Source organism: Echeneis naucrates, chromosome 22 (assembly GCF_900963305.1).
Source record: "Echeneis naucrates chromosome 22, fEcheNa1.1, whole genome shotgun sequence".
Classification (NCBI taxonomy): Eukaryota; Metazoa; Chordata; class Actinopteri; order Carangiformes; family Echeneidae; genus Echeneis; species Echeneis naucrates.
This window is the reverse complement of record NC_042532.1, coordinates 11201271-11228815: the sequence shown is the minus strand read 5'-3', so window position 1 is coordinate 11228815 and position 27545 is coordinate 11201271. Positions and strand designations below refer to the sequence as shown.

At 40.6% G+C, this 27545-nt stretch overlaps 5 protein-coding genes across 6 annotated transcripts; 3 read left to right on the top strand and 2 right to left on the bottom strand.

The window, feature by feature from the left end:
• Nucleotides 1-224: 224 nt before the first annotated feature.
• Nucleotides 225-12733, top strand: adam17a (ADAM metallopeptidase domain 17a). The gene is made up of 19 exons (XM_029493745.1): nt 225-423; nt 731-863; nt 2083-2216; nt 2445-2533; nt 2880-3066; nt 4697-4827; nt 4974-5060; nt 5673-5798; nt 5994-6138; nt 6482-6573; nt 6979-7131; nt 7808-8007; nt 8155-8258; nt 8423-8557; nt 8948-9078; nt 9269-9347; nt 9541-9629; nt 9772-9831; nt 11791-12733. The coding sequence occupies exons 1-19, from the start codon at nt 318-320 to the stop codon at nt 12208-12210; spliced, it is 2601 nt and encodes an 866-aa protein (XP_029349605.1). The 5' UTR covers nt 225-317; the 3' UTR covers nt 12211-12733.
• Nucleotides 10200-15564, bottom strand: iah1 (isoamyl acetate hydrolyzing esterase 1 (putative)). Of its 2 annotated transcripts, XR_003840362.1 has the most exons (7): nt 15455-15564; nt 15238-15290; nt 14926-15077; nt 14581-14742; nt 14389-14510; nt 13577-13875; nt 10200-12190 (listed from the first exon to the last, which is right to left on the bottom strand). XR_003840362.1 is itself a non-coding variant. In XM_029493747.1 (6 exons), the coding sequence occupies exons 1-6, from the start codon at nt 15515-15517 to the stop codon at nt 13699-13701; spliced, it is 729 nt and encodes a 242-aa protein (XP_029349607.1). In that variant the 5' UTR covers nt 15518-15564; the 3' UTR covers nt 10200-13698. The 2 variants fall into 2 exon arrangements, 1 of the variants encoding a protein (XP_029349607.1); XM_029493747.1 differs by having other exon boundaries at nt 10200-13875.
• A 335-nt stretch (nt 15565-15899) lies between these two features.
• LOC115036068 (dnaJ homolog subfamily C member 30, mitochondrial-like) lies at nt 15900-17678 on the top strand. The gene has a single exon (XM_029494176.1). The coding sequence runs from the start codon at nt 15901-15903 to the stop codon at nt 16855-16857; it is 957 nt and encodes a 318-aa protein (XP_029350036.1). The 5' UTR covers nt 15900; the 3' UTR covers nt 16858-17678.
• A 41-nt stretch (nt 17679-17719) lies between these two features.
• LOC115035499 (cleavage and polyadenylation specificity factor subunit 3) lies at nt 17720-23388 on the bottom strand. The gene is made up of 18 exons (XM_029493354.1): nt 23318-23388; nt 23132-23195; nt 22557-22654; nt 22250-22378; nt 21989-22166; nt 21824-21913; nt 21576-21726; nt 21110-21285; nt 20854-21012; nt 20149-20295; nt 19905-20057; nt 19645-19753; nt 19302-19400; nt 19106-19200; nt 18799-18905; nt 18623-18673; nt 18373-18469; nt 17720-18292 (listed from the first exon to the last, which is right to left on the bottom strand). Exons 1-18 carry the CDS (start codon nt 23386-23388, stop codon nt 18191-18193), a joined length of 2076 nt encoding a protein of 691 aa, XP_029349214.1. The 3' UTR covers nt 17720-18190.
• A 353-nt stretch (nt 23389-23741) lies between these two features.
• Nucleotides 23742-27085, top strand: itgb1bp1 (integrin beta 1 binding protein 1). Its single transcript, XM_029493355.1, has 7 exons — nt 23742-23857; nt 24769-24941; nt 25022-25100; nt 25179-25309; nt 25384-25476; nt 25722-25871; nt 25994-27085. The coding sequence occupies exons 2-7, from the start codon at nt 24870-24872 to the stop codon at nt 26063-26065; spliced, it is 597 nt and encodes a 198-aa protein (XP_029349215.1). The 5' UTR covers nt 23742-23857; nt 24769-24869; the 3' UTR covers nt 26066-27085.
• The last annotated feature ends 460 nt before the right edge of the window (nt 27086-27545 follow it).

Genomic DNA, 27545 nt, shown 5'->3' with positions numbered 1-27545 from the left:
TTTCACTTAATTAAAGGATCTGATTGCTTTTTTAAATTAGATAAATGAATAAAGTTAAAGAAATTAAAGTTACAAATAGTTAACACAATACATTAAGCTTCCTGCACACCCGGTACTTTTTACTTTCGGTGATAATTGTACTTCTTGGTTTTAATATTAGTCACATATCTGATTTCGACTCAACTTCCGCTGACCTCACAGCGGATGTTTTCCGTTCGGAGCACTTCCGGATAGCTCGGCTAACGTTAGCGATCCGGCCTCACCGAGGAAATCAGGGACTATGACAGCGGTACAGTAGCAGCCTGACCGGCCTGAAAATGAGGAACATACTGTTAATTGTTTTACTGGCTCCTTGCTGGGTCAAAGGGGCCATTAAGTCAAGAGTCACCGCTGAGGAGAATCGGCAAGAAAACCCGGAGTTTGGTGAGCAACTTAGCAAGCTAACCCGAGCTAACGGTAGCTTTAATATTATTTCTGAATTTGAGATAATGCGTCCTAATTATGATTGTTTGAACTCACCAGCATTGGTGGCACATTTTTATTTATTTTGATAATCACTACTGCTATCAATTTAAGCTGTTATTGAAGCTTAATTCACCTAGTCCCAGCTAGCTGTAAAATAAAACCATTTCAAATGAGGAAGTGGGCTGCCCCGGGTTGAGACACTGTTTGGCATCTCTGGTGAAAAATGAACAATCGCAGTTTCTTCTTGTTTGTGTGTTTCTCCCAGATGCCCTGAAGTCCGTCCTGTCAGACTTTGAGGTGCTGCCAGTGTCAGAGCTCAAGCTGCACTCTGTAAGGAAGAGAGACATCCACACCCAGTCCCACCTGGAGCGCCTAATCAGCTTTAGTGCCCTGCACAGGTAGACCAACACCAGCTGGGGGTCCAGTCCATGTTTCTGTCAATGACAATGACTCAGATTTTCACTTTCCTGGATTCCCCCCTTTATATCATGTGATCCAGGGATCATATTCCAAAATTCAGTGATTGTCCTGCGAAATATCTACGGAAAACTTTAGCTAGGGGTCAGTGACGTGCGGTGAGGTTTGTGGTTGGTGAGGCACTGACTCGAAAGTCAGATTTCCAAACATATAATGCTAATAATATATCATAAATTCACAATTCAGTTGGCAGATTTTACACTGACTGCTCATTCATATCAGAAATCCTTACGCACAAGTAGGGCTACATTTGACAATTAAATTTATAGCGACTCAGAGGGAGCATATTTGTTCTTGCAATTCCACAGTATATAAACATTATATACAAACAAAAGTAAAGAGTGGTGTGCAAAAAACAGCTTTTAATTTCTGACAAAAAATGTGATAAGACAACACAACCAATTTGAATTCGAACCCATTTTTGTCCTAAACGGAACTATTCCTGTTGTTTTTAAAAGCTTTAAAAGCCTGAGGGTAGTTATTTTGTCAGTAATCACAAGCTTACTATACATTATCCCGCAATTCCTTAATGTGGAAACCAAATCCTCCATCTTCAGGGCAAAAATCCAGTGCAGTGGTTGCGTTGCTTTGAATTTTTGCAAGAATAAGCCGAGTTGTAAACTTGAACTGCAGGCTCTCTATCATCCCGCCTAGTTGAGGCAGCAGTACTGGCTGCCTCAAGGCAAGCCTTTTTCTTGTGGATTCATTTCAGATCATAAGACTAAAATATTACACACATACAAGAAATACATTGCCAAAAGATGTATAATAAAAGTGTCTCCAAACATGATTTTTGGATATATTAGAAACATACAGAGAAATGGCAATAGCCATGCGCCAAATGCACGTGCTCAATCCAGTCTGTGAGGGATTACACAATCTGGGGTGAGGCACGGCTCGTCACTGCCTCATCTCTCCGTTGTATTTGAACAGGAAATACAGAATTACAGTGATTTTGACTATAAAAATGATATAAATTGTGGTTTAGTGTGATTTCCATCAACATATAGCCCTCTACATATTATAATCATAATTTACAATGGATACAGTCAAACATTCAATTAATTCTGGTTCCTTATTGTATTTATATAATCTATATTATATTGCAGATATGATATTTTATTATTTTTTTTTTTTTAGGTATTTCAAACTTTACTTGACCACCAACACTCACCTTTTCACGGACAACTTTAAAGCTGTTATTGTTGATAAACATGGGAGGGAAGAGAACTATGATATTCAGCTTCAGAACTACTTTACTGGACATGTTGTTGGTAAGTGGTTGAGTTATACAATTAGGAATTCAACTCTTTCTTTTTTCAAGTAATGCTTGACAAGTAATTGGTTTTTATAATTTTTCATAATTTTTATAATTGGTATTTAATTATAATCAACACTATTTGCTGAATAGCAACAAAAATCCTGCTAAAGATGATACTGGTCGACATGTTAGTATGTTCATTTAGATTACAAAGAGCAAGTTATTTGTTTCATGTTTTTAGGAGAGGAGAATTCCCGTGTGCAGGCACACATAGACGGAGATGAGTTTTCTGCTCATATTTTAACTGATGAAGCGGAATACAATGTTGAGGTAAGGAATGGCCAAAAAAATCATTGTGTCAGTGTTCAGTCAAAATTAATCAAACTGACCCTGCAGTTTCACAATGCAGAGGTTCTGAAGACTATAACAACTGTAATGAATGTTACCTAAGATAAGAAAAACAGGCAAAGGACACTTGCTCATAGAATTGCACCATAACGTTAACAGTTCTATGGCATTGCAGTCTAGCATAAAAAAAGGGGGGGGGGGGTATCTTTGTATGATATCTCTTTTATGATTCAGATGTGCGAGTGCCATATTCCCTGGACTCGTCTCTCTGTAATCTTGGATACAGTAGTGTGCTTCTGTTCTTGGTGATGTCTTTTTGGCTGTACAGCCCCTATGGAGGTTTACAGATTCGCCGGCGGATGGCAGATTGCTGGTGTATCGCTCTGATGACATTAAGAATTTGAGTCGCATCGCCTCTCCAAAAGTGTGCGGTTATGTCCATGCAGAGGATGTGGAGTTTCTGCCACAGACTTCTGAGACAGAATGGGATGGGAAAGATTTGGCCCAGAAATATGGTAAGTCCTGCTGTCCTTTTGCCTCTCTATAGGCAGAGAGTCTTGCAAATATGTTCATGTTTATGGTCCTGTAGTTTAAGTAGATATAGGTTAGAGGATCAGAAATATTTTGGAATCAAAGCTGTTCCTGTTTGTAGATGGTTAGTAGTAGTTAAGGAGTAGGAGGATTATAAATATTGAAGGTAGAGAGCAGGAACGAGGAGGCTGAAGTAGTGACACAAAGGAAGTGGGTGTTAGATTTTGTAACAGACACTTTAATAAAAGCCTTTTTATCTATAAAGCCAAGCCTATGTTATGCACATACACACTACTGACAAGTGGGTATTATGTAAAAGCCAAATGCCTTTGAGTCTTTTGTACTGCAATGGAAATGTAAAGCATATAACAGTGGTAATGTGCCAGAGGAGATATCTGCAACACCTCTCACTGGCTTCTGTTTGAAAACACTTGTTGGGGAGATGAGTTGAGGTGAAGGTTCTTATGGAGGAGGCATTAAAATTCATGGAGGCTCGGGCTCCAATGCCCAATGAGATGACTCTGAGTTGCCACTGGTCTCCCACTGCTTGTTGAAGACGGAGCAGTGCACACCCACACTTTTGAACACTGTAGAGCCATGTGTACAATGTGATGTAATACTGAAATGTTTTCCTGTTATTCTTCAGCTAGACTGTGGTTTTGATGAATCTCACTGAAATTCCTGGCTGAATTCAAAAGTGTATTTTAATTGATCTATTAATCATCACATAATAATTTCAGCTGTAATTGCAATACCTTGGTTGTGCATCATCTTCATTCGTTTTAATGATCATCCCTTCAATGCTGATATATCATTATTATTTATGTAATAAAATTCCACCAAAATGTCAGCTTTAACTAGATAACTGAACCTAACCATGATGTGCAATCTGTGTGTGAAACCTGATTGTTGTCACTGCTTTAGCTAAATATCAAAATACAGAGTGGACCTCATTTGGCACTTTTTTCAGGAATAATGGCACTTCAACTCCTGGTATAAGAACCAAGGCAGAGCTTAATCAGTTCATTGGCAAACAAAAAGGAAGGCATGTTGCTAAATGTGAAAATGAGGGCAATTAACAATGGGATACTGGAGCATGGCCTCATTGTTTTAATTTCTTGCTGTCCTTATGCGTCTGTCATTATAAAAGATTATCCTTCACTGAATATGGTAATGCTTAAAAATGTGACAGTTGCCTCCATTTTTGTTTTATGGTTCCATGCTGGTGGCAGCCAAAGGTCCATCTGTCCAGCTCATATTAACGTGGTGGTTCAGGAACTCAGTTGGAAAATTTTTTTAAATTCCCTACAAACCTGGATGAGATTTTGGTGGACAGGTGTAAAGGTCAGAGTGACCTTACAAAACACATTTTAACTAAAATTCACACAGCAATTGTGACAAAGTTACACACAATTGCACACAAATACATGAAACATTTCACAGCATTCTGCATAGACAGGGATGTAATGTGAAAGTAATCTGAGTAACTAGCATACAACAGTGATGTTATATTGTAGGTTTCAATATGTTTTCCTGCCTCTAACCATTTTAACATTTTTTATTCCTCCATGTATCTGTATCTCTAAACAAGCTCCTGCTGTTTCTTCCTCATAGATTACCATCACAGAGAGAAAAGGCACGTCCATGACCACAAGAAGAATACCTGCCCCTTGCTGCTGGTTGCTGATTACCGTTTCTTTGAACACATGGGTCGTGGACAAGAGAGCGTCACTCTCAACTACCTGGTTTGACTTCATGATCTTTGTGCAAATAAGCAAATAATAATTCAGCAGATGATTACAAATATGTAATCTACAGTTTGATCTTTATATATTTCTCTTTGTCAGTGAGTTCTTTTGTGGATACATTTTTTTTTTTTTACTCCCTTCAGATTGAGCTGATTGATCGAGTTGATGACATTTATAGAAACACAACCTGGGATGATGAATTCAAAGATTATGGGGTTCAGATCCAACAGGTATGTGCGTCTGGCTGTTTGTTGTACCACATTGTAATACAATTCATGCCTCACTTGTGCGTCAATTTATAGCACTAAAACGTCACTGCTCCCAGCAGCACGATGCCTTTGTTTGACAATGAGTTACTCTCAGAAGTAAAGCTGAGAATTACACAATCCCTCAGTGGGTAGGAGAATTGCTTTTGTAGGAGTAACTGAAAGCTTTTGTATGTGCCTTGTGGGGTAATTTAATTTGTTCCACAGGCTTTATGAATGAATGGAGTCACTGGATGTCATTTGATGAGTAGTCGGTTTCCTCACCAAGAGGATATGCATTAAATTAGCTGCTCAGAGTTGTTATAATTATAATTAATTAAAGTCCAGACTCAACAAGAGTTTGTAATGTGCCGCTTTCAAGTGTAAGTAGCAAAATTTCACAGCTCCCAAAATAAAAAACTAACTCTTTAGGCTGCATGATCCTCTAATTATATTGAATTTTTTGAGGCTCTTATGACAGCTTATGCTACAGTCATTTGGGAAATCAACATATATGTTTGATTAATTTCAGCCGCAAAATACAATGTCCCATTTTTTTAATAAGTTGTGTTTTAATCCTTTGATCACCCTTTTCAGATCATCATCAACAAGGAGCATACAAGGCCTCCTCATGGACATACTGACACCAAGTGGGTCCACTATAACATGGAAAAAAGCCCTGAGAGAGGAAGAGATGTCTGGGATGTGAAGAGACTTCTGGAGGTACGAAGAAAGAGACAAAGAAATGTAGAGAAGGAAAACATGACATACATTTAAAGAATAGAAGTTTGAGAAAATCCAGTGAGGAAATCTAATCTGGCTCAAATTATTAAGAGTTTACACTAATCTGTAAAATGTTCTGTACAGTCTTGCCAAACACAAATATTTGCAAATAACATTACTACTTGTGTCCCACAGCAATTCAGCTCAGACATAGCTGGCAATGCCTCAACTGTATGTCTGGCCCATCTATTCACCTACCAAGATTTTGATGAGGGTACCCTGGGGCTGGCCTACGTGGCGCCCTCCAAAGCTCAGGCTCTGGGTGGACTCTGCCCAAAACGTAAGGACACAGTCCTCAGCAGCAAAATAGCCTTGTTTTTCATAAACCAGTACTGGCTATATGTACAGCTACATAATGCAATACCTACTTTGCAATATTAGTAAAATATTTTACAAGTGTGCATTTTGTTTTAGAGGCTCATCTTTGTTTATGCAGCATTACAGCTGCCAAATTCAACGAATGTGAAAGTAGTCAAGCAGACTCATGAAAACCAATCTGGGAATTTCCAAAAATGGCAAAGTCAAACATCTAAAGAGAAAGCTGCGTGTTAAAACTGGTGCTAGTTGTTAAGCATAACACGTATTTACTTTATTTACTTCTTTCTTTAATGTCCTTTTTACAGCTTACTACCCATCTCCATCCATCAAGAAGCCCAGTTACCTCAATACAGGCTTGACCAGCACCAAGAACTATGGGAAAACCATCCTCACAAAGGTCATTTCGCAATCGTCATCTTTAACAAAAGCAGTCAGAATGTTATGAAATGTGTCACCTTGCAAAGCTGAAACTGTAAGTAGAGCAGATGCGTCTTTTTGTGTGGGTGTTATGAAAAACAATGTCAAACCTGTTGCAGTTTTCACACCTCAAGTATTGGTGTGTTGCATGATTCCCACTAGTCAACAATCAAGTAACAGAGCATTAATTATAGCTTTAAGATGCTGTGCAATATTTGATATATCTTGAATTAATATAACACAGTTAAATTATGTATAAGACTTATACTAGTTTTCTTAGTAAGTGTTCTTCTGGTTAGGGTTTAAATGTTTTTAATTTAACCATAGCTCCCATAGTAAAAAAAATGTTTTTCATTATAAATCTGGTGTGATTATTTCCCATCAGGAAGCAGATTTGGTGACCACTCATGAGCTGGGCCATAACTTTGGAGCAGAGCATGACCCTGACAACGTCCCATATTGTGCACCCAGTGACGACCAAGGGGGCAAGTTTGTCATGTACCCCATTGCTGTGAGCGGAGATCATGTCAACAATAAGGTAAAGATCAGGTCAGAAAATTGTATTCAGCTGTGATATAGCAGATTCTCCACTATCATGTGATTGTGATAGTGTAACTGTGGTAACTGTCAATTCTATCATTTGGGCTACACTCATACTGATATGTCTTGGTTTTGATATTCATACAAAACTGCTGGTCCCATTTTACTTTGAAGCCAAGGGTGTGCTATAGTGGACTTTGGAATGATGAAGTAAACATCCCCTCTATGATTGGCTATTATCCCACACGATGCATCTTCCCTCGAAACCAACCATAGAATAGTCGTTGTGCCTGCTATTTACAGTGGCGTGTGCTCTCACAGTGTCATATGCATTGTCAAATATCTAGGTATGGACTATTATTGATGACATGGAGCTAAAAAATTTGTTTAAGCAAGACATTTAAAATTAAAATGTGTTAGTGTAAAGTTAATGATGCTATGTGTAATATGAGGTGTGGCATTTCTAAATGAGTTGCTTCTACTGCTGTTAAGCAAATATGAGTCACAGTTGGTGTCAGCGTGATGAGAGACAGTATATTCTCTGCTCCTCCTTTGGTGTTGGCCTTAACATACAATAAAAGCATTAATGCGGCTTGAAATTCAAACTCAACACCAGAAGTATAAAGCTATTAAAGATAATCTAAACCCTGTCTCCTTTTTCCTCCAACTTCAAGCGTTTCTCCAACTGCAGCAAGATCTCCATCGGAAAGACATTACGCTCCAAGGCCCCAGTGTGCTTCAAGGAGAGGAACAGTAAAGTATGTGGGAACTCCAGAGTGGAGGATGGGGAAGAGTGTGACCCTGGGCTATTGCACCTCAATGACGACCCCTGCTGCTCATCTGACTGCAAGTTCAAATTTGGTGCACAGTGCAGGTAAGAGATTCAAACAATTGTCTAAAACAAAATTTGTCAAACATCGATATCATGTCTAAATTCATAGTAAAATATAAGTGATGTTCACAAAATCGTTATTACCACAAGAATGACACGTGTATTTACATGTTCCTGTTCTTTCCTCAGTGACAGAAACAGCCCTTGCTGTAGAAAGTGCAAGTTTGAGTTAAAAGGAGCGGTATGTCAGGAACCCATTAATGCTACCTGTAAAGGCATCGCTTCCTGCACAGGTGAGCACCATCTGCTGGCTAAACACAAGTATTCCATAATTAATAGGAAAGCAGTTTGCTGTGGTGTTGGGAAACCCTTTTGTTGATAAATTAAAAATGCTGTAAAATTTTATATATAGATATAATATATATATGTATATATTCTCTGTTCTTTCTGGTCTCAGGCAACAGCAGTGAATGTCCCCCACCTGCAAATGCAACTGATGACACCGTGTGTGTTGACAACGGCCAGTGTCGCAAAGGAGAGTGCAGCCCTTTCTGCGAGGCCAAGCAGAACCTTCAGTCCTGTGCCTGCAACGGTAAAGATTTTCATTTGTCCTGAAATGTGCAAGAGGCTGTAACTGATAAAAGCTTTAGATAGACTGTAAGAATGATTCAGGCACTCTGAGCCGTCAAACTGCAGATTCCGGCGCCATTGAGGTTTTCATCCCAAAAAAATATATAAATCATGCCTGGTGAATAAGATCAAATATAACTATAAATTTTCAACTTCTCAACACACAAACTAGACTACACTCTGTGACACTCGCACTGGGACATACATTTTTATGATAATCTAGCAAATTGTTTTTGCAATTTTTATACTGAAACAAAGTGACAATCAGATGCATAGTCACACAATCAAGGACAGAGACAAAATATTTTTGCATAGGTATAAAGCTTAAAATAATGTTCCTGCTTGTTTGCAGAAACTGAGAACTCCTGTAAAGTGTGCTGCAGGGGAAAAGATGGCACCTGCTTTCCTTTCATCCAGACCAATGGCAGCTTCCTTTTCCTTCGAAAAGGAAAACCCTGCACTGTGGGCTTCTGTGATGAGAGCGTGAGTTAACAAAGCGTTTCTATTTCTTCAGCTCTGTATATAGGATACAATCTATCACCATATGTCCATTGTATAAAGACAGATTCTGGCATGGTCGCCTGTGACAGGTGTTATAAAAAGGTTGGATTTTTAGAATGAGTTCACTGATTTTACTTTATCTGGCTGTGTCCAACTTCTCTTGTGAAAACAGGGAAAGTGCATGAAGCAGGTGCAGGATGTGATCGAGCGATTGTGGGATTTTATTGACAAGCTGGACATCAACACATTTGGTAAATTGGTTATAAAGGACTGCTTGTGAATTTGAACAAACATGTCAGCATGAAACACTGAAATATTTTTATAAAGCCTGTTAACCTATTTTTTTTTTTTTTTTTGCATTGTTGATGGCCATTGTAGGTGACCAAGTGCAAATTCAAAGTCTGTTTTTCTCTTTCTCTCTCTGCACAACCATAACTCCATCAGGGAAGTTCTTGGCCGATAACATAGTGGGCTCAGTGGTCGTGTTTTCGCTCATCTTCTGGATTCCGCTCAGCGTCCTGGTTCACTGTGTGGTGAGAAACTGCTGAATGTTTATTTCACTAGTTCATATTGCTGTCAGCATGTCATGAATCCAGTCTTTGGCTTTTTATGATCTTCTGTTCACCAGCTGCAGGTAATGAATTACATTTTTTTACTTCTTGTATCTGTGTGCAGGACAAACGACTTGACCAGCAGTATGAGGAGAACACAAAGTCCCTCTACTTTCCTCCAAGCGTAAGTTCTCTCTTTTCTCATCCTGTGCACTAGCTAACCTGCTGCCGCACTAACTAAACTAACAGAAAACCAAAGCTTTTAGTAAACACTGACATCTTTAACTTTGAAACAAGCATGCAGCTTATTTGTACAGAATGAGATATTTTGCCTTTCAGACTTAACAACATACCAATTCACCCACAATCCATCTGACAAGAAAGTAAATTAGATCAATAAAATAAGAATATATTTATTACTATATTTATATAATATAGTCATTTTTATCTTGCCTTTATCTTATCTTTTAATTTTGTCTACACTATTATTTCTGATGTCAGTCAATGCTGACCTACACAGTTTCACATATTAGTTTTACTTTGATTGCAGCTCATTTAATCAATATTTAAGTTAAAAAAAAAAAAGTTTTGGCAAATACATAAGTTGTGTCTCAGATCATTTTTGCACATAAATATTCACTAATCTATGACATCTAAGAACTGTTGGAACGTTTAACTGCAGGACACAAGACGTCTCCAACTTCATAGTAAAAATCTCAGTGCAGCTTCCTCATCTAATATTTTGTATACTGAATAGCTTTAAGATTTAGATTTGCTTAAAATTAGTTGTGTTGGGAGTTCCTGCCTATTGAGAGCACATTAAACAGATTTTTTGAGTGGAGGGGGACTTAAGGTTTCAAAACTAAATTTTCTAGAGCCTCTTTTGCAACTTGTCAGTAGATTTAATCTTTTTTTTTTTTGAGGCAGGGGGGTAAAAATACTATAGTTGAATATAATAAGAAGAGTTTTTGATAAATCCGGTATTAAATCAGCTCACAGGTAATGTTCATCTTGAACTTAAGGGGTGAGAAAACAGAAAAGGTCTCACTGTCCCTGCTGGGTTCAAGCTGCAAATGACATATCCATCACTCTTTGCCTTGGCCCTTTCCATTCTCATTGGAACTGCAGCAGATGGTGGAAGTTTGTAGTAGAGCTCCCGCCATAGGTGAGTGCGTGTACCATGGCTTGGTGTTGCGATGTGTTGCCATTGAGTCCATGATAATGCATGGTCAGTGGCCCACGTTTGGGATACTCCTGCAGTCACTTTCTCCTTGAAGTAATCACTGATGTAGCCGAACATTTCCAGCCCTCAAACTCACATGCGTCTTTGAACCGAGAGAGACTCAAATTTAAACACTTAAGTGTGACTGAATAGATCTAAGTGTCGTCTATGCACAGATGACATCAATGCAAAGTCTGTATTTGGTCAGAAATTACCTCAAGAAAGAAAGATGGCGTTTGAGGAGTATTCAAACAGAGAGAGGACCGAACAGGTTGCACCTTGTTGTCTGTTGTGGAATCGGGTGCAGTGTGTGTCAACATTTATGTTTGCATCTGCTGCTGTTCAAAGCCACAACAAGACAAGGGTAATGTTCATTAAGGTGACCGTTCCATTTTTATTTTACCCATTGTTTTTGTTTGTTATTTTTTTGTAATGGCTGTCTGCACTGTGTTAATTCCTTCTGTAGGTTTGCTTGGGAAGATGTGGAGACTGAATGAACATTCCTCTAATGACTTTTCTCATAGGAGACATTTTTTATGTATAATAGGAGCAAAAGTCAACTAATAACATTAATGACAGCTTAATTCCATTTAGAGCAACCAGTAAGCCCTGCAAGTGAGTCTGACTGGATGATATCAGGGCCCTGGTGCTCCCTTATGGACTACAGCCATTGTCAACTCTGGAAAAAAACACAATGTCCACTCTGAGAAAACAGTGACATTTTTTCAGTCCAATCTTTATAAGGGTTATTGGGAATGTTATGGTGGAGATAACAGATTGTGAAATTCTCTTGGGCGTATTTTAAATAAACTAAAAGGGTAGACCCTTTTAGTTTAATCTAATCAAATGGGAATGAATCTCACTGCGGTCAGACACAAATAGCTTTGTTGTGCTTCTGTCTCACGTGTTTTTATTCTACAGAGCCAAGAAATGCTGAGCAACCTCGAGTCAGCATCCATGCGCATCGTCAAGCCTCTTCAGCCTCCCTTCTCCTCCGCCGGCCGGATCGTGCCCTCCTCCCTGCACCCACAATCTCATCAGCTGAGCCAGGTCGGGGGCTCGGCCGCATCCAGCAGCAACAGCACTCCACCACCCGGCCCGAGCTACGGCCCCACCCCGGACAGCGCAGGGGGGCTGCGGATGGCAACCATCCAGGAGGACACCAGCAGCGGCTCTCACCTGGGAGAGGAGGGCCCGTCGGACGATTTCACAACCGCAGGAGCCTGCTCGTCGGCTACGAAATCCTCCTACGAGGATCTGACAGAACAGAATCCGCCATCCAGGGACCGACGGCGCCTCAAGAGGCAGGATTGCATTGACACTAAAGAGACAGAGTGCTGAGAGTAAGTAATCAACCCTAACGTTTTCATGCAGCCTCGTGTTTTTTTGGGGAACATGTACGAGCAGCATCATTCGCTTTTTCTGATCACAAACCACAGACAGGAAGTGTTTGTGAGATAATAGCACACAGGTTTTGTACGTCAGATTTGTTGCTTAACAGGACAGAATTTCATGAAACCTTTGTTGATGTGAATATTACATTCAACTTCAACTTGGATTGAATCACTGTACAAAAAAAAGACAGGAGTAGTCCCAAATCCGTATGACAGCAGAAAAAGTTGATTTAATTTTTGCGTACCTTTGTAAAATTATGTTGCGCCTCCACCTTGGGCCAGTTCCTCAAACACATCATAGAGCACACTTTTCCTTTTGTCATAAGCCAGGGGCAAAACTGCTCTCTGATTTTGAAGAACAAAACGTGAAGCTATATTACATTAATTTCGTGGCTCTGCCTGTTTTGTTTCCAGTGTGTTTTGTATAAAAGAGGTGAGTTTTGATTATGGACCACAAGGAGGAAAAAAAAGGGTCTTGCCTCTTCAGCTTCATACTTGTGTACCGCACTTGTCTTTAAAGCAATGTAACCCTTCTATGGAAACATTTCAGAGTGATATATCTAAGCAAGTGAAAACTGCACTTAAGTGTAAAAAAAAATAAAATAAAATAAAGTAAATCCGTGTCATAACTGCACCTGAAGTATTTCTCACATCACCAGAGATGAATTAAGTTTTATAAATGTACTTCCTACACTTCTTGCAAGTGAATGGTAGTCTCTTTAGCATTACATTTATTCTGTTTGACCAGCTGTTGAATCATACACAATCATTAGTGTTGGTTATTTATTTGTTTGTATTTTTTCTGATGTCCCCTGTATGAAACAACTTGGTGCCTTTTCAGATGTTGTGCCTAATTGTTCTGACATTGCAAAAGACGATTCCCTGCAGAAGGAGACAAATCCACAATATACTGAATTTCATTTTAAAAGAAACTGAGGTGCTCAAATGTTATTTTTCCACTTTTTTTGTGTCTTCGTGCCAATGTGAGCTAAAGCACCTCTTGATTCTATTTAATGCTGTCTAACCACTGTTGCCTGCTGTATCATGTTAAAATTGTGAAATAACTATAACTGTAGGTCAATATTAAAAAGACAGTAGCTAACACATGCTCTGCTGGATGAATGTGAACTGTTAAACTGTAAGTAGATGCTCTGTGTCATATGGTCAAATGCTGTGTATATTTTTGATGTTTCTGTGCTTTTAATTATAGTCCCATAAATTTGTTTTCTGTTTGCATTATCAATGCACATCTCAAAATAAATTTTTGTGCTTTTGAAACATTAATATACGGTCTGATTTCAAATTGAACATACCAAGCAAATAAAAGTTCTCAGTTGCTCCAGTGTTCCACTGCGGGAATGCAGTCTGGTGTCAGGATCTTTACAAAATGCCCAGTCCAGAACGTTTTTTTCTCAACTCGATATCCGCATCCTCTTCACTGGTTACAGAGGAGGCTGCTCTCAGGGCTCTTGCTGTCCACGTCTCCCCAGTAGGGCAGGATGAAGGGCAGGTCCGCCACTCGCCTCTCTAGCAGCTCCCAGAGGTGCTGAGACACAAACTGGTTTCCCTTCTCTGAGAGATGCAGTCCATCGCAGAGGTAGACTGAGTAATCCTGTGGATCAGGGAACATTTGTTATTTTTCTGAAAATACAAAAAATGAGCCACTACTGCAACTAATAATTATTTTTACTATCAAGTAATCTGATACCTTTATGAACAATTTAATTACTACTTAGAGAAAGTTTATTATTTATAAATAATACCAAAAATATAGATGAGAAAGGAAACGAGCACCAGATAATTTTTTGTTGGAGACAGCAACATTTTGAGTATTCTATCAATAAACTGACTGGCTCAGTGCCACTTAAACTTTAAAAGGACATCATATGGACTGTATAGACAATATTCCTTTAGAAACTTGTTCAACAAATATTTGAATTATGTCTATCACAAGAAAAACACAAAACTGAAAACTACATTTTCAAATGACAATATTTTTTACTCTGATTATACATGTTCAGTCTAAATAAAACTAAGGATGTACTAGATCTTCGATCTTTCAGAAGGCCTTCACGCTAATGGCAGAAAGGAGCAACAACAACTAGCCCTCATACACTGTTCTTACCTGTCCATCTGCCTGCATGAGTGTCCAGAGGTCCAGGACGTCTGTGCCACACTGACCAGCAGCCTGAACACATGCCTGGGCATACTGCCCCGCTACAGAGTTGTGCCGATTGAGAGGAGATCCTGGAAGAAACATAAAGAGTCACTCAGGTCTGACTGAGAATTGAATGTAATTATGAAAAACGATTTTAACCTTTCAAAATGCACTCCTTCTCCCAGGCTGGCTCATGGAGAGGTGGCGGAGTGATGAAAATGATTTTGTCTGCTGACACTCCAGCTGATGTCAGAAGCTGGCTGATCTCCTTCAGGTTTTCTGAATACTCCTGCAGGGGGATGTGCTGCTGGGGGTTTTTATCTGCATGACAGGAATGCTTTTGAATAGCTCAGGAAGCATTTTCTAGTTTACCAATCAATTGAATTCGGTCATTTGACTAAACAATTCATTGGGAAAACCAGTTTACTGCCCTTTTAAAGAAGAAAAGCACAGGGATTTGTTCTTACAGACATTTTGCCGGTGATTAAACTGTCAGGTGTGTACCTTCCAGTGTACAGTCGTTGGCTCCGAAGAAGACTGTGACAGCAGCTATGCTGCTGTCTGCTGAGTTCTGGCTGCTGATGAGACGAGGAAGAACAATCTTGGCCCATCTGGAGTTGTATCCAGACAGTCCTCTGTTTATAACATCACACTTTCTGCAGGAAAAACACACAGCAGTCATTTCGTATAACAAACGAATATTAGTTTGACATGAGTTAAATTGCATGCATTATTTAAAAGAAATCCCAATAGCTGGATTCTCTCCATGACGACAACTAAAAAATAACAAATCAGATATGTTGGTGAATTTCTTACCTTGCTAATTTGTTGGCAATTTCTGCACCCCAACCATTGGGTTGAAAGGAAAACTGAAAGAAACAACGGCAGAGTTTTGTTTTGTTTGGTTTTGTTGAAGCCGGAAAAGTCAAACACACAAAATGAAGCTAACAGGCTAGCAGCTTGTGCTAACTATCTGGTGCACGAAGAAATGCAGAATATTCTCACTCTGTAAAATGCCAAAATGTGTGCTGACCTGTGTGATGGAGTCGCCGAACAAAATCACTTTAGGCCAAGTTACTGTTTTGAACTTAGACATTTTGAAGATTTGAGCAGGAACTGACCGTGATGGGAACGGAACTTCCGGTTGGGGACGATCGTGATGTCTTATTTCACAATAAAAGTCTTAATGAGGTTACGGGTGTTACACCGTGAACACCTATCTGTCGGATTAACTGGATTTATGATGAGTTGATAACACTAAATTGATACCACTAAATCTAAACAATACATATACATATTATAGATATATATCGATTTTTTTAAAACATTAACAATTTGCATGCCGTCTTAATCATTTACTAAGACGTTTGTGGGAAAGAACTTTGGGTTTTCTTCTTCGCACTCACCACAAGGGGCGCTGCAGGAAGTGACGCGTCCCTCAGGAACACGGAAATGGCTTCTTCTTCGCTCCTTGTAAACATGGCAGGGGTCAGACACCGGCTTGGAAGGGGAGCGTATGATTTTGTACACAAAGTATGCAAGCGGTGGCGCCTGGAAAGATCTTGGCCGCCAGGTAAAGGTGCAATTCATATTTCTTCTCTGTCGGCCGGGTTTTTGTCAGGTGACATTAAATATGGCGGACTGTACGAAGCAGCGGACAGAGAGCCCGGTTACACAACTGAAACACCGGAGCTCCATCTTCACGGCCGTGTTTGGACTGAGAGAGATGTCTCCGAAAATCACTATTATGGAGACTTTAAAGATGACTCACATTCATTTCAGAGCAAGAATCGAGTTGTTTGGAGAAATGCCCCTCGGTGCTGGTTTCGGAGGACTTTGTGTGGACAGTTTGTGTTGATCAGGGGATACAGCGGGAACGGGACCCGGCCTGAGCCTCTGTACAAAACCAGAACGGGATATTATGAACTCCTGGAGGTGCTGCCCAGCGCCACTCAGGCCCAGATAAAAACCGCCTACTACAAGCAATCCTTCGCCTACCACCCGGACAGAAACGCCGGCAGCGGCGAGGCCACGGTCCGTTTCTCCGAGATCAGCGAAGCTTACTCGGTGCTGGGAAACAAGGCGCTGAGGAAGAAGTATGACCGGGGGCTGCTCAGCCTGTCGGACCTCACGGCCACCGTCAGACCTTCCTCCAGGGACGGCGGCGGGGCCTCCGCCAAGCAGCCCACCGGAGGCCGGCGCTCCCCGCTGAGCTCGGACATCCGAGGAGGGAGGTTTGATTTCGACACTTTTTTCAAGTCTCACTACAGCGAGCAGCTGCAGAGACAGAGGGACACCCGAGTCCGCCAAGAGGAGCTGAGGAAGAAGAAAGAGGAGCCGATGGTGGAGAAGAGGCTGGGCGTGACGATGGAGATGTGCGGTGGACTGGTTCTGGTGATGGCGATCATTTTGATTATCAGCTTAAAACGGATGTGATGCTTGTAAAGAGATAAAGATAAAGATGTTGTCCCAGCCAAGTCCACACTGGACGTGGACAGACATCTACTGGATCAGGGGCAGCATTGGTTGTATCACCCTTCACTGTCACCTCCATGTGAAAGCAAACATTTAGTTCAGTGTTTGTTCAGTGACACGGTGCAGTTTCCTACAGATTAATCAATCGTCATGTCATTACAAAATAGTCTTCAAAACAAATGCAAGAATGGGCATCCAGCTAAAGATGGTTGTCTGGAATGGCTGAAAGCAATCAATTAAACAATATAATAAAAGGCAGTGTTGCATATTCAACTATGTTCCAGCAAATATTTTGTCTTATTGTGGGACAATACCTTTGAATGCATTTTCTTTTTTTCTGTAAAACAGTTTAATGTAGAGGAATCACTGTGTCATTTGTTTCTTGTTTTATTTGCTTGGTGGCCAGACTTTGTCAATCTAAACACTAAGTAGTTATTCCCCACCAAGTGTGTTGTCTGTGTATGTTTGAATGCTCATGGAGGAGGATCTGGTGGTTTAGTTGGCCAGTTGTGCTGTGGGTCAACACCCTTGGCTTTCACAAAGTCATCTTTTTAGCAGATTTCTTTATTTTTAATAGTTTCAGAAGATTTTAATAGGCTTTATTGCTATTTATTAACTATTGTATTCATAGCAATGCAAGGGATATCAGGCGAGAGAGCCTGCTAAAAATTCATGAACTGTACACTGAACTTTTCCACTCAGATGGTGAATGTGCCTTTTGATGATTTCAATTGTAAAACTGTATTGTTATATTGTCCAACACTTACTTAAAATAAATATCTGCCAAAGAAATTGCTGAAAACATTACGGACTCAATGCACCTTTTATGAAACATTTTTGTTTAAACATCAGACAACACAGATTTAGTGCATTTTAGAAATTCACAGTTCACATCACAGTTTTAAGTTAATACGAGTCGTCCAAATCAGTACACATGAATAACAAACTCATCTCAGACAAAAGCTACAGTGTATTTACACCAAAATAGAGTTAACTTATTAAATACGTTATAATTGTAAATGCTTTCAAGACGTTAAAATCTTAAAAAAAAAAAAAAAATCATATCAACATAGAGTAGCTTATTTATTTCTTTAGCCTTCGATGTATACAAAAGAATGGTATCAGACAAACAAGTCACTATGACCCTAAGAGCACGTGATTTTCAGTGTTTAGCTTACAAATACAAGCTGCCTATTAGCTTTCCCCACAGAAATTATAGAAGTGTTCTTTGTTTTTATACCTCTTAAAATGGTGCAACTGGTTCGGAACATGACTCGGAGTCCAGTTTCTTCTCTCAGATGACGGGGTTGAGGGCATCATAGAGCCGCTGCACCGCCAGCTCCACCATCTCTCTCAGGGAGTCGTCCTCGATGCATTCGTCCTCATAGCACACAGACTGAGGAGGGAAGAAAGAGTAAACAACACTGCTTTCACTTCATTATTCTGTGTCTGCGTGTCAGGCTGAAAGCTCCTCACCCTCGTTTCCAAGCAAATGTGAACCGTCTTCCCATCTACTGTCACAGAAATGTTTTTATTATCACTGAAATCCACACATTCCTCCCCAAACATGTCCCTAAAGGGGGAGAGAAGACAAAGACTCGAGCTCCATGATAACAACAGAACTTCATATGTGAGAAATGTAATTTCTATTTATGTTTTGTGTTGTGGACCAACAGACATTTACTGTAAGAAGTTAGCATATGTACATATATATAGTAGCACTCACTGCAGCATGACTTCCAGTCGAGTTTGAAAGACGTCCATGTCCATGATGGCACTCTGGTTTTCCATAACTGTTATTGAAAGACGAAGTGAATTCCTGAATTCACAAACCCAAACTTTGCTGAAGTGGAACCAGAAACAATTCTTGAAGCTGATGACAAAATTTAAAACAAACAGCACAGCAGTCGGACAAACTGACCTTTTTGAGCCTTTGGGTTTGACTGCACTTCCAGGACTACAGTGGTGACAGCATCAGCATACATGTCATTCAGCGGGTTCGCTATCCACTGAAACAAGAGGGAGGGCGGTTGAGCTGATGGTGGGATTCATAAACAGCAGAGGTCTTTGCTTATCTCTCTCTTCTTTTTTGAAACAAATGAAGAGTCTAATTTGTATTTAGTGTTGAAAATGAAAAAAATGTAAACACTACTTCACTTTAATAAGAGGTCTGATTGGCACTGAGAATTAATGTGTTGTGACTTCTCACCTCCAGCAGCACCATGCCAGCCTCATGGGTCAGGATGATATTTTTAAACACCTTCAACGTGTTCTTCTCGGTTCCATCCAGCTCTTCCACATCACCTGAGAGATTTAACATGGCATTAACTCACATCTGGTGAAACTCAAAGCAGTTGTACTTTGCATAATTCGTAAAAGGGCAACCTTCAACGTGCTGGTCTTACCAGTGAGGTTCCTCAGATGGCAGACGAGCAGTGTGTAAGGTCCAGTGAAGGGGATTGCCTGTGTCTGTTTCACTGTGCTCATAGACAGCTCTGTGTATGCTGCAACACAGACACACCAGCTCACTAAAGCAAGCAGTAGCTAATGAAGGGGGGTGTTCGTGAAGTTCCCTGGTGCAGGATAGACAATCTGTCACAGATTCAGATCATCCTGAAACCTGTATCTGATTTCAAGATCTCTAAATTCTCTAAATATACCTCAACCTACGGGCACTAACAGTACTAAAAATTATCATGTGATCTGTACCCTCGGGTTGGAAATTCAGAAGAAATGATAGTTACTCACTGGATAGGTCTGAGGGATTTAGTATGTGGTAGTTGAAGTTCTTCTTCACCAGGATCCCTGACACCCTCTGACCCTGAGCACACTTTTTATCAGCCAGAGAGCCCATCACCTGAGGGAGGGCAAAGTCTCTGTGTCACGTTCATTAATAACAACACCAGCAGTGTCATCTAAAGAATGTAACTACAAGTACTGGCACTACTTTAAAGTCAGAAGGAGAACATAGTGGCTGTAAGCTGCAAAAAGCTGCTCAGTCCTCAGACCTTGGCCAGTTTCTCCCCTCTGAAGTTGAGAGTGACAGCTTCAGTGTTGCGGGGATTGTGGACTTCGATGTGAACCTGGTCATTATCCTCGTACTCCCTGATCAGTGCTGCCTTCAGACGAGCCATCTCATTCTGCTCCCCATGGACCAGGATCTAAGAATAAACACAACATACAAGAAAGTTGAAGGCATTTATGCTCAAAGCTGTTATGCATTTATGCTTTAAAGCATTTTTTTCCTCCTACCACATGAGGTGGTTTCAGTGCCCTGATGAACTCGCTGGTTTGCTGGTAGTCTGTGTGAGCCGAGAAGGAGATGTAGTCCACCGACATCTTAAGCTGAAGCTTCTGTCCAGACATTGTGGTGATCTCCTCCGGCTCAGACATAATGTGCTGCAGGGAACATCCAATAATACAGCAAGCTGCTTCATGTAAACTCTTGAAATAAGATCAAATATTTTCAGGTTGGATGAACAAAAAACTAAAGTAAAAAGAACTAGATGATACTGTCTTTTATACACCTAAAATAATACTTCACTGAAAAGCACAGGGTTAGCACTGTCGCCCCACAATAAGAAGGTCGCGGGTTCGATTCCTGGGCCTGGGGCCTTTCTGTGCGGAGTTTGCATGTTCTCCTCGTGCCTGCGTGGGTTTTCTCCAGGTAGTTGGGTTTCCTCCCACCGTCCAAAGACATCATGTTTGGGTTAATTGGTGACTCTAAACTGTCCGTAGGTCTGAGCCTGAGTGTGAGTGGTTGTTGGTCTCTGTCTGTCTCTGTGTGTTGGCCCTGCGATGGACTGGTGGCCTGTCCAGGGTGGACCCTGCCCTCACCCAGTGTGAGCTGGGATTGGCTCCAGCACCCCCCACGACCCGAAAATGGAAAAGCGGTAGAAAATGGATGGATGGATGGATGGATGAACAGCACAGTCTATTCTGTAGATGAGCTCTGACCTTGGCCAGTGTGCCCTCCACACAGTAACCAGCAATGATGACTCCGTTCCTCTTATCAGTGCACCAGCTCTCAAAAAGCTCCCTGGAGAGCCCGCTCTGCATCATACCAGGAGATGCCATCACCACACTGGGACCGATGTCATCGAAATGATCCATGCTCTGGGAAGAACCAAAAAAAGCAAAGTTACAGGTCTTCAGCCACCTCTGGACCGAAGTTATGAAATAACAGCTTGTCTGTGTCTGTAAAAGTATCTACCTTGAGGTTGCTGATGTGCTTGAAGACAAAAGGGTTGTTGATATTTATGGCCTTGCGTATCTTGTCATTCATTGCGTTGACATAGGTCTGGTACACAGCCATGCACTTCTTGGCTAAGGATGAAGCATAGTAGATGGGGATGTCGTGGAGCTCTGGATGGTTCTGCCAATATTCATCTAGAGGGGAACATAAAAGCCCTTAGAATTTCTGACTCAAAATGAAAGAAATATTGCTTTAAAAAATTATTATTATTAATAAAAACATTAAAATATTTAATACATTCAATTATATTAGAAAACTTCAGACAAATTTGTTTAATTTAGAGAAATGCAAATGTTGAATATACTTATTTATAAAATTAGATTTAAACGGCTCACTTTATATTTAAAGTTATTTTGTTGTTGGACTTTGGTAAAATTAATTATTTATAGATAAGCAGAGCAGGATGTAGCACATGATTTCTCACCCAGGATGAGCAGTAGTTCTTGGGCCCGTCCAAGGGCAAACACAGGGATTAAACAGCGACCCTCTCTGTTGACAATATCGTGGACTGTGTTACAGAACCGGGCTTCACGCTCTTCCCTCTTTTCATGGATGTGGGTGCCATAAGTGGATTCCTTCAGAATTAAGAATCACAACGTTTTCCATGTGTTAAAGCAAAACATAAATAAATAAATATGTTTTGTGTGAGCCATTTAAACATATATTGCTTACAATGATTAAGATGTCAGGTTTGACACTGGGAATCTCAGCTGCCATCAGATGCCTGTCTTCTTGCCGGGAGAAGTCTCCTGTGTACAACAGCTTCAGAGGCGAAGTTTGGCCATATCAGAGGAAATAAAACGAACTGAAATACTCCGTAATTGTTGAGATTTTTACCTTAACTCCAGCTATTTCGATCATGAACATGGCGGCTCCCAGCACATGACCAGCATGGTAACACCAGAACTTGATTCCAGCAACCTCTTTGACCTCATGAAAGTTGATGGTCTCAATCTTATCCATGCTCTCCTCTAGGTCAGTCTCAGTGTACAGCATGTCATCTGCAGAAATGTTGCTGCACAACGTAAAACAATTATGTTGCATTACAATTCAGCAGTGTGGAGTTTTTGCTGATAAAATAAGCAAGTCTGCATCTACCTGACTTTAACATAATCCGACAGTAGCCAGCGGTAGATCGCCTTAGTGGCATGGGTCATGAACGTCCTGCCTTTAAAGCTGGTCTTCTGAAGAAACCACGGCAAAGCTCCACAGTGATCCAGGTGGAAACTATTACGAGGACACATACAGCACATGCATATCAATGACACATTCTGTTCTTGAATAATATCAAAACAACTTAATGCAACCAACACAATTCAAACCGAGCGGCTCAGAAATAGTGAGACAACATCTAGAATTAGTTTAATAGAGACAGATCACTTGGAAGAGAGGAGGAAAGACTCACTGGCTGATGAGCAGCAAGTCTATCTCAGCTGGGTCGATCAAGTCTATGTAGGGGAGAGCATCCATTCCCTCCAAGCCAGGGTGGATGCCACAATCCAGCTGTGAAAACGTGGCGAAAAGGCTGATTCACAGTTTAAGGTAATCTTTCCTGACCACAACGTGCACATTAAATCAACATATGACATGATGAAATTACGATAAAATTATTATTATTATTGAATATCTATTGATATATTGATATTGAAATGCATAAAAACCATCATCATCTTATAGTTACAGTTCAATAACGTTGGTTATCTTACTCAGGTCGACTCCTAATAAATAATAAATAAATAATAATAATAGTAGTAATAATAACTATGCACAATAAATCAAATAATCTGACTTTATTTTGTAGATGAATTATTCAATCTAGCGAGATAAAACCCAAGAAAAAGAATTTTGATATCTGAGTAGCTGGAATCAGATAACGAATCTTTCATTTGTTTTTTTGTTGCTACAAAAACACTGTTCCACCATTATTCGACTGATTAATGGACAAAACGCTTCAGGTTTAAAGAAAATATGTTGAGATACCATAATTTTTCTTCCTTTGAACTCCAAGATGATGCATGACCTTCCGACCTCCTGACCGGCGCCCCTGGACATGAAAAAATATATTCATTCCAATCATGTGTTTTTATTTCGGTTCCACATAGAAACAGTCTCCTGAACATGACTTAGATCATTTATTGTTAAGAACATTTTTAAAACTGCACTCACAGCGGCCGGATAAGCAGCTGGTCGCTCTCCTCTGCGGGGACAACGACCTCCACTTTACGTTTTGTGGCCATTTGTTTTTATGACTTTAGCAGCTAAATTAGAAAACGTTAGAAATTGATTCAGTCATAACCGCACGGATGGCTGAATGAATGAGCTCAAAAACGGCACACTTCCGGTGGTGTGCCAAAACACTGCCGACGTGAATCCGGAGCGCTGACAAGAGTTCCGGAGGAGACGTTGGTCTGTTTTTGCTATAGCGAATAAAACAAATAAATAATGAAGGATAAATGATTTTAATCAGCATATTAAAGCTACTGGATACCATCCCTATCATGACAGCGTAAATCTGACGTAACTTAATATTTGAATTTAGAGCTCCTTTCTCCCGGGTGAAATAGGCTGCGGCTCCTTTAAGTGCTGTTGGGTGTAGGCTGTGAAACTCAACGCGAAGCTGCCGAGTCAAACTGAAGATAAACACAAAACCGCATCCGAGGAAAATAAACTTTAATCGGGTGATTGAGTCCGGCTGGGTCTAAACAGGTAGGCTGAGAATATCGATCTGACGGCGGACACACTGAGCCCGCCGGCCCCCTCCCTCCGGTTAAAGCCGTGTGAAGATGAATGCGGTGGGGGACATTTAAGGTGGAGTTGGACGGGCTGTTTAGAGTTTTTATTCAGTTTTATATATGTATTTTTTCCTTTTAAAGGATGTTAGTCATAGTTTTTGCACATGAGGGGTGTTTTAACTTGAACAAGTGCAGTTAGCTTCCTGGATAAATGATGGCGTTACCTGTTGATTCCGCCGTCTGGCCCCTCTTATTTTTTCGTCACGGGGGCTCTAACGTCGTTTTTTACTGCTGACCTTTGAACTTCACCCCGGTATCGATCCCGGCACGCCGTGCGGACGCGCAGTCCGCCGGAGCCCGGAGGCTGAGCGGCAGCAGGTGCAGCAGACAGGCTGCTCTGGAGTTTAACTTTCTCACCGAGCCTCCTTCAGAGCAGACGGATTTCACACGGCTTTTAAAGTCATCGTGAAAAATAAGATTTCATTGTAATGACACATTTCTAATCCGAATTAGTCCTACAAAATAAAAGTACGGTAAACCTAAACTGAAAGTAAAACATGCAGAGTTTTTCTCCCTCTCTTTGGTTAGTGTATTAATGTGTCGTGCATTTTTGACAATCAATATCAAATTTCAACAGTAAATCTTAAAAGCAGTCTGTTCACACCTGCCAAGTTGAGTACGGACCTAATAACCAAACAACAGATCATTAAGCACAGTGGAAATGGGGGAAACTGATTTTTCTGGGATGGTAAATAAATACATGTAGTAATGTGTGTGTGTGTGTGTGTGAATGGCTGTGTAACTTACAGAAAGTTTTACAACAAAATTGAATGTGTACAGTCTCTTTCATCCATTATTAAATATTCAGACTTCAATTATTCACAGCCTCTGCTGAGTCATGAGAGGGCCGCCCTGCCTGCTGTTTTGACGTGGTGGTCTGTGGTGATCCAGAGGGCTGGGGGGCCGGATGGTCGTCATGGTGAAGGATGTTCCGGAAAGTCAAAAAGCGCCACAGCAGCAGCAGCTCGCAGAGCAGTGAGATCAGCACCAAGAGCAAGGTACAGTAACGTTCACACACACACACAGGGAGTTCTGCATCTTCTTGCTGACCTCAGCTGTCATGTTCTGCTCTCTGCAGTCTGTGGACTCCAGTCTGGGAGGGCTCTCCAGATCGAGCACTGTCGCCAGCCTTGACACAGACTCCACTAAGAGCTCAGGTCAGCAGAAAACTCACCAAAGTCACCCCTCCTCCTCCTGTTATCCCCTGTTTTTCTTTAATCTCCTGATTGCTTCAGGTAACAGTACATCTGATACTTGTGCCGAGTTCCGGGTGAAGTATGTAGGAGCCATTGAGAAGTTACAGTTCAACATGAGCAGGACCCTCCAGGAGCCTCTGGACCTCATCAACTATATTGATGCTGCTCAAGTAAGGAGCTGTAGAAAGACAGGGGCACACTGAAAGTAGTGAAGATACGCTAAATATCCTGTTCCTTTTCACAGCAAGACGGAAAGCTGCCCTTCGTGCCAGGAGACGAGGACATGATTCTGGGAGTGTCCAAGTATGGCGTCAAAGTGGCCTCATTGGACCAGTGTGTGAGTAGCAGAGCAACAGAGAAGTTATATAAAATGAACACGCCCCCCGCTCATGTTACATACACAAAGACAGCGCGTGGTGAGATATCTATACCTCTGATGCAGCCCTACAATAAAATTTCAGGGTCAAGACAGATTTGGATATGAACCCAGGTCAATAGAGGATGATTTTCTTTCTTGACCGCTGAGCAGAATTCAAGAAAAAACTTGAACTGAGCAGTGATGAAATGTTTCCCTGTGACCAGGATGTGCTCCACCGGCACCCCCTGTACCTGATAGTGCGTATGTTGTGTTACGACGATGGCCTCGGAGCAGGGAAGAACCTCCTGGCTCTCAAAACCACCGATCCAGAACAAGAGGAGTGCAGCATTTGGGTGTATCAGTGCAGCAGCTCGGTGAGTAGGACGAAGCTCCATTAGCCTATCTGACTGATTGATCAATGTGACAAGTTGATTAACAACAAAAAAAGATGGAAGACTTGAAAAATCTATATAACCACCTTTTATAATCTGAACAGGAGCAGGCTCAGTCCATCTGCAAAGTGTTGTCGGCTTCCTTTGACTGCGCTTTGACATCAGACAAGTCCTGAGGCCAGTGTGTTGGACAGAAGCTGAGATCTGTTGAGAGGAGAAATGAAGCAACTGCAATCTAAACAGCTAAGAAGAAAACCCCATTTTTCTATGTATTTTTCACAGAGGTCAGTTTCAGGACAGATGTGCTCTGCTATGACTCAGGCCTTTTCGTTAACAGCAGTGTCACCCTGCCTGGTACATGTTTGGTACGGTCACCTTCCCATCTTTCTCCATTTGAGACTGAGCTACTGTGAATTTGTCGGAATCATTTCCTCGCAATTAGTTTTGTTTACCTCACACATTTCTTTGACCTTCCAAGATAAAGGTAAGCTAAGAAGGGATTGAAATCCCTCCATGAAAAGCAAAAACAGACTTTAGAAGATGATGCACAGATACAAAATAAATGAATCCCTTTCATGATCACGAATGTTACAAAATTCAGATTTTTTCCAACCCATCTCCCCCCAGCTGTGTGAACATATGGTACTCAGAGGGAGATATTGATCGGTGGATAAACAGACAGTGTGGAAACCACAGAGGATCCCCAGTGAGGTTTAGAAATTTCATTGTTTTTTGTTTCTTGTTTTTGAAAACAGTATTGTACAAGTGCAGTCACACTTTGAATGGAAGGTATGTTTCAAAAAGGCTTTAACTTTTTCATTTTTATGAGATGAAGCTTTCTTTTTTTTCTTCCCTGTTTTTAATGAGTGATTTTGTTTTCTTATGTATGTTACTTTTTCTCACAGCAAATGGTACCAAAAACATATTTTCTGATTTGTTTTAAAGAAGTGTTTAAATGTACAGTTCATGAATGAAAAGGAAAAAAAAACATGTTTATATTTGTGGTACTAACTTCACTTTCAACTTGAACGTAATCCTAACTCCTTCTTCATCCTGCCCTTTTTCACCTGTCTATTTAAGATTCAGTTGAAAAAGTGAAAAAGGTAAGGAAAGAATTTTGATTTGGTACAGTAGAGGAGAGGATTAACATTGTTTTTGACGATTGCTTTGTTCATTAAAGGTCATTTCTAATTTTATATCAATGTTGTCTTTCAATAAAGAATTGCTGCAGTTTAAATCACAGCAAAACACACTTTCTCTCAGTGTATGTTAAAGATCTGCCCATCAGAGGGAGCTCTTGCTACATCATCTGATTTACTTGATGAAAAAATTGTGTATTAGGGTTATTACACAATTTTTCATGTGTATCTTCATATTTATCAGCCACACAAATTATTACTCACATCCTTCTCTGCTCTTCAGAAACAGACAAAAAAAGTAACAAGTTGTATTATTTCATATTTTATTATTCCAGTATCATTTTCTTGCACAATAGTTAGTCGATGCAGTGATCAACCGAGACTGAACTGAATTTATTTGCCCAGAGTTTGTGTTTTCAGCACACACAGGTCCAGCCGAGGTCGTATCTGTAACTGCTCTTCATCGCAGCACATTAAGACATTTCCTACCCCGGTTAACTCTGCTCATTCTTTTATA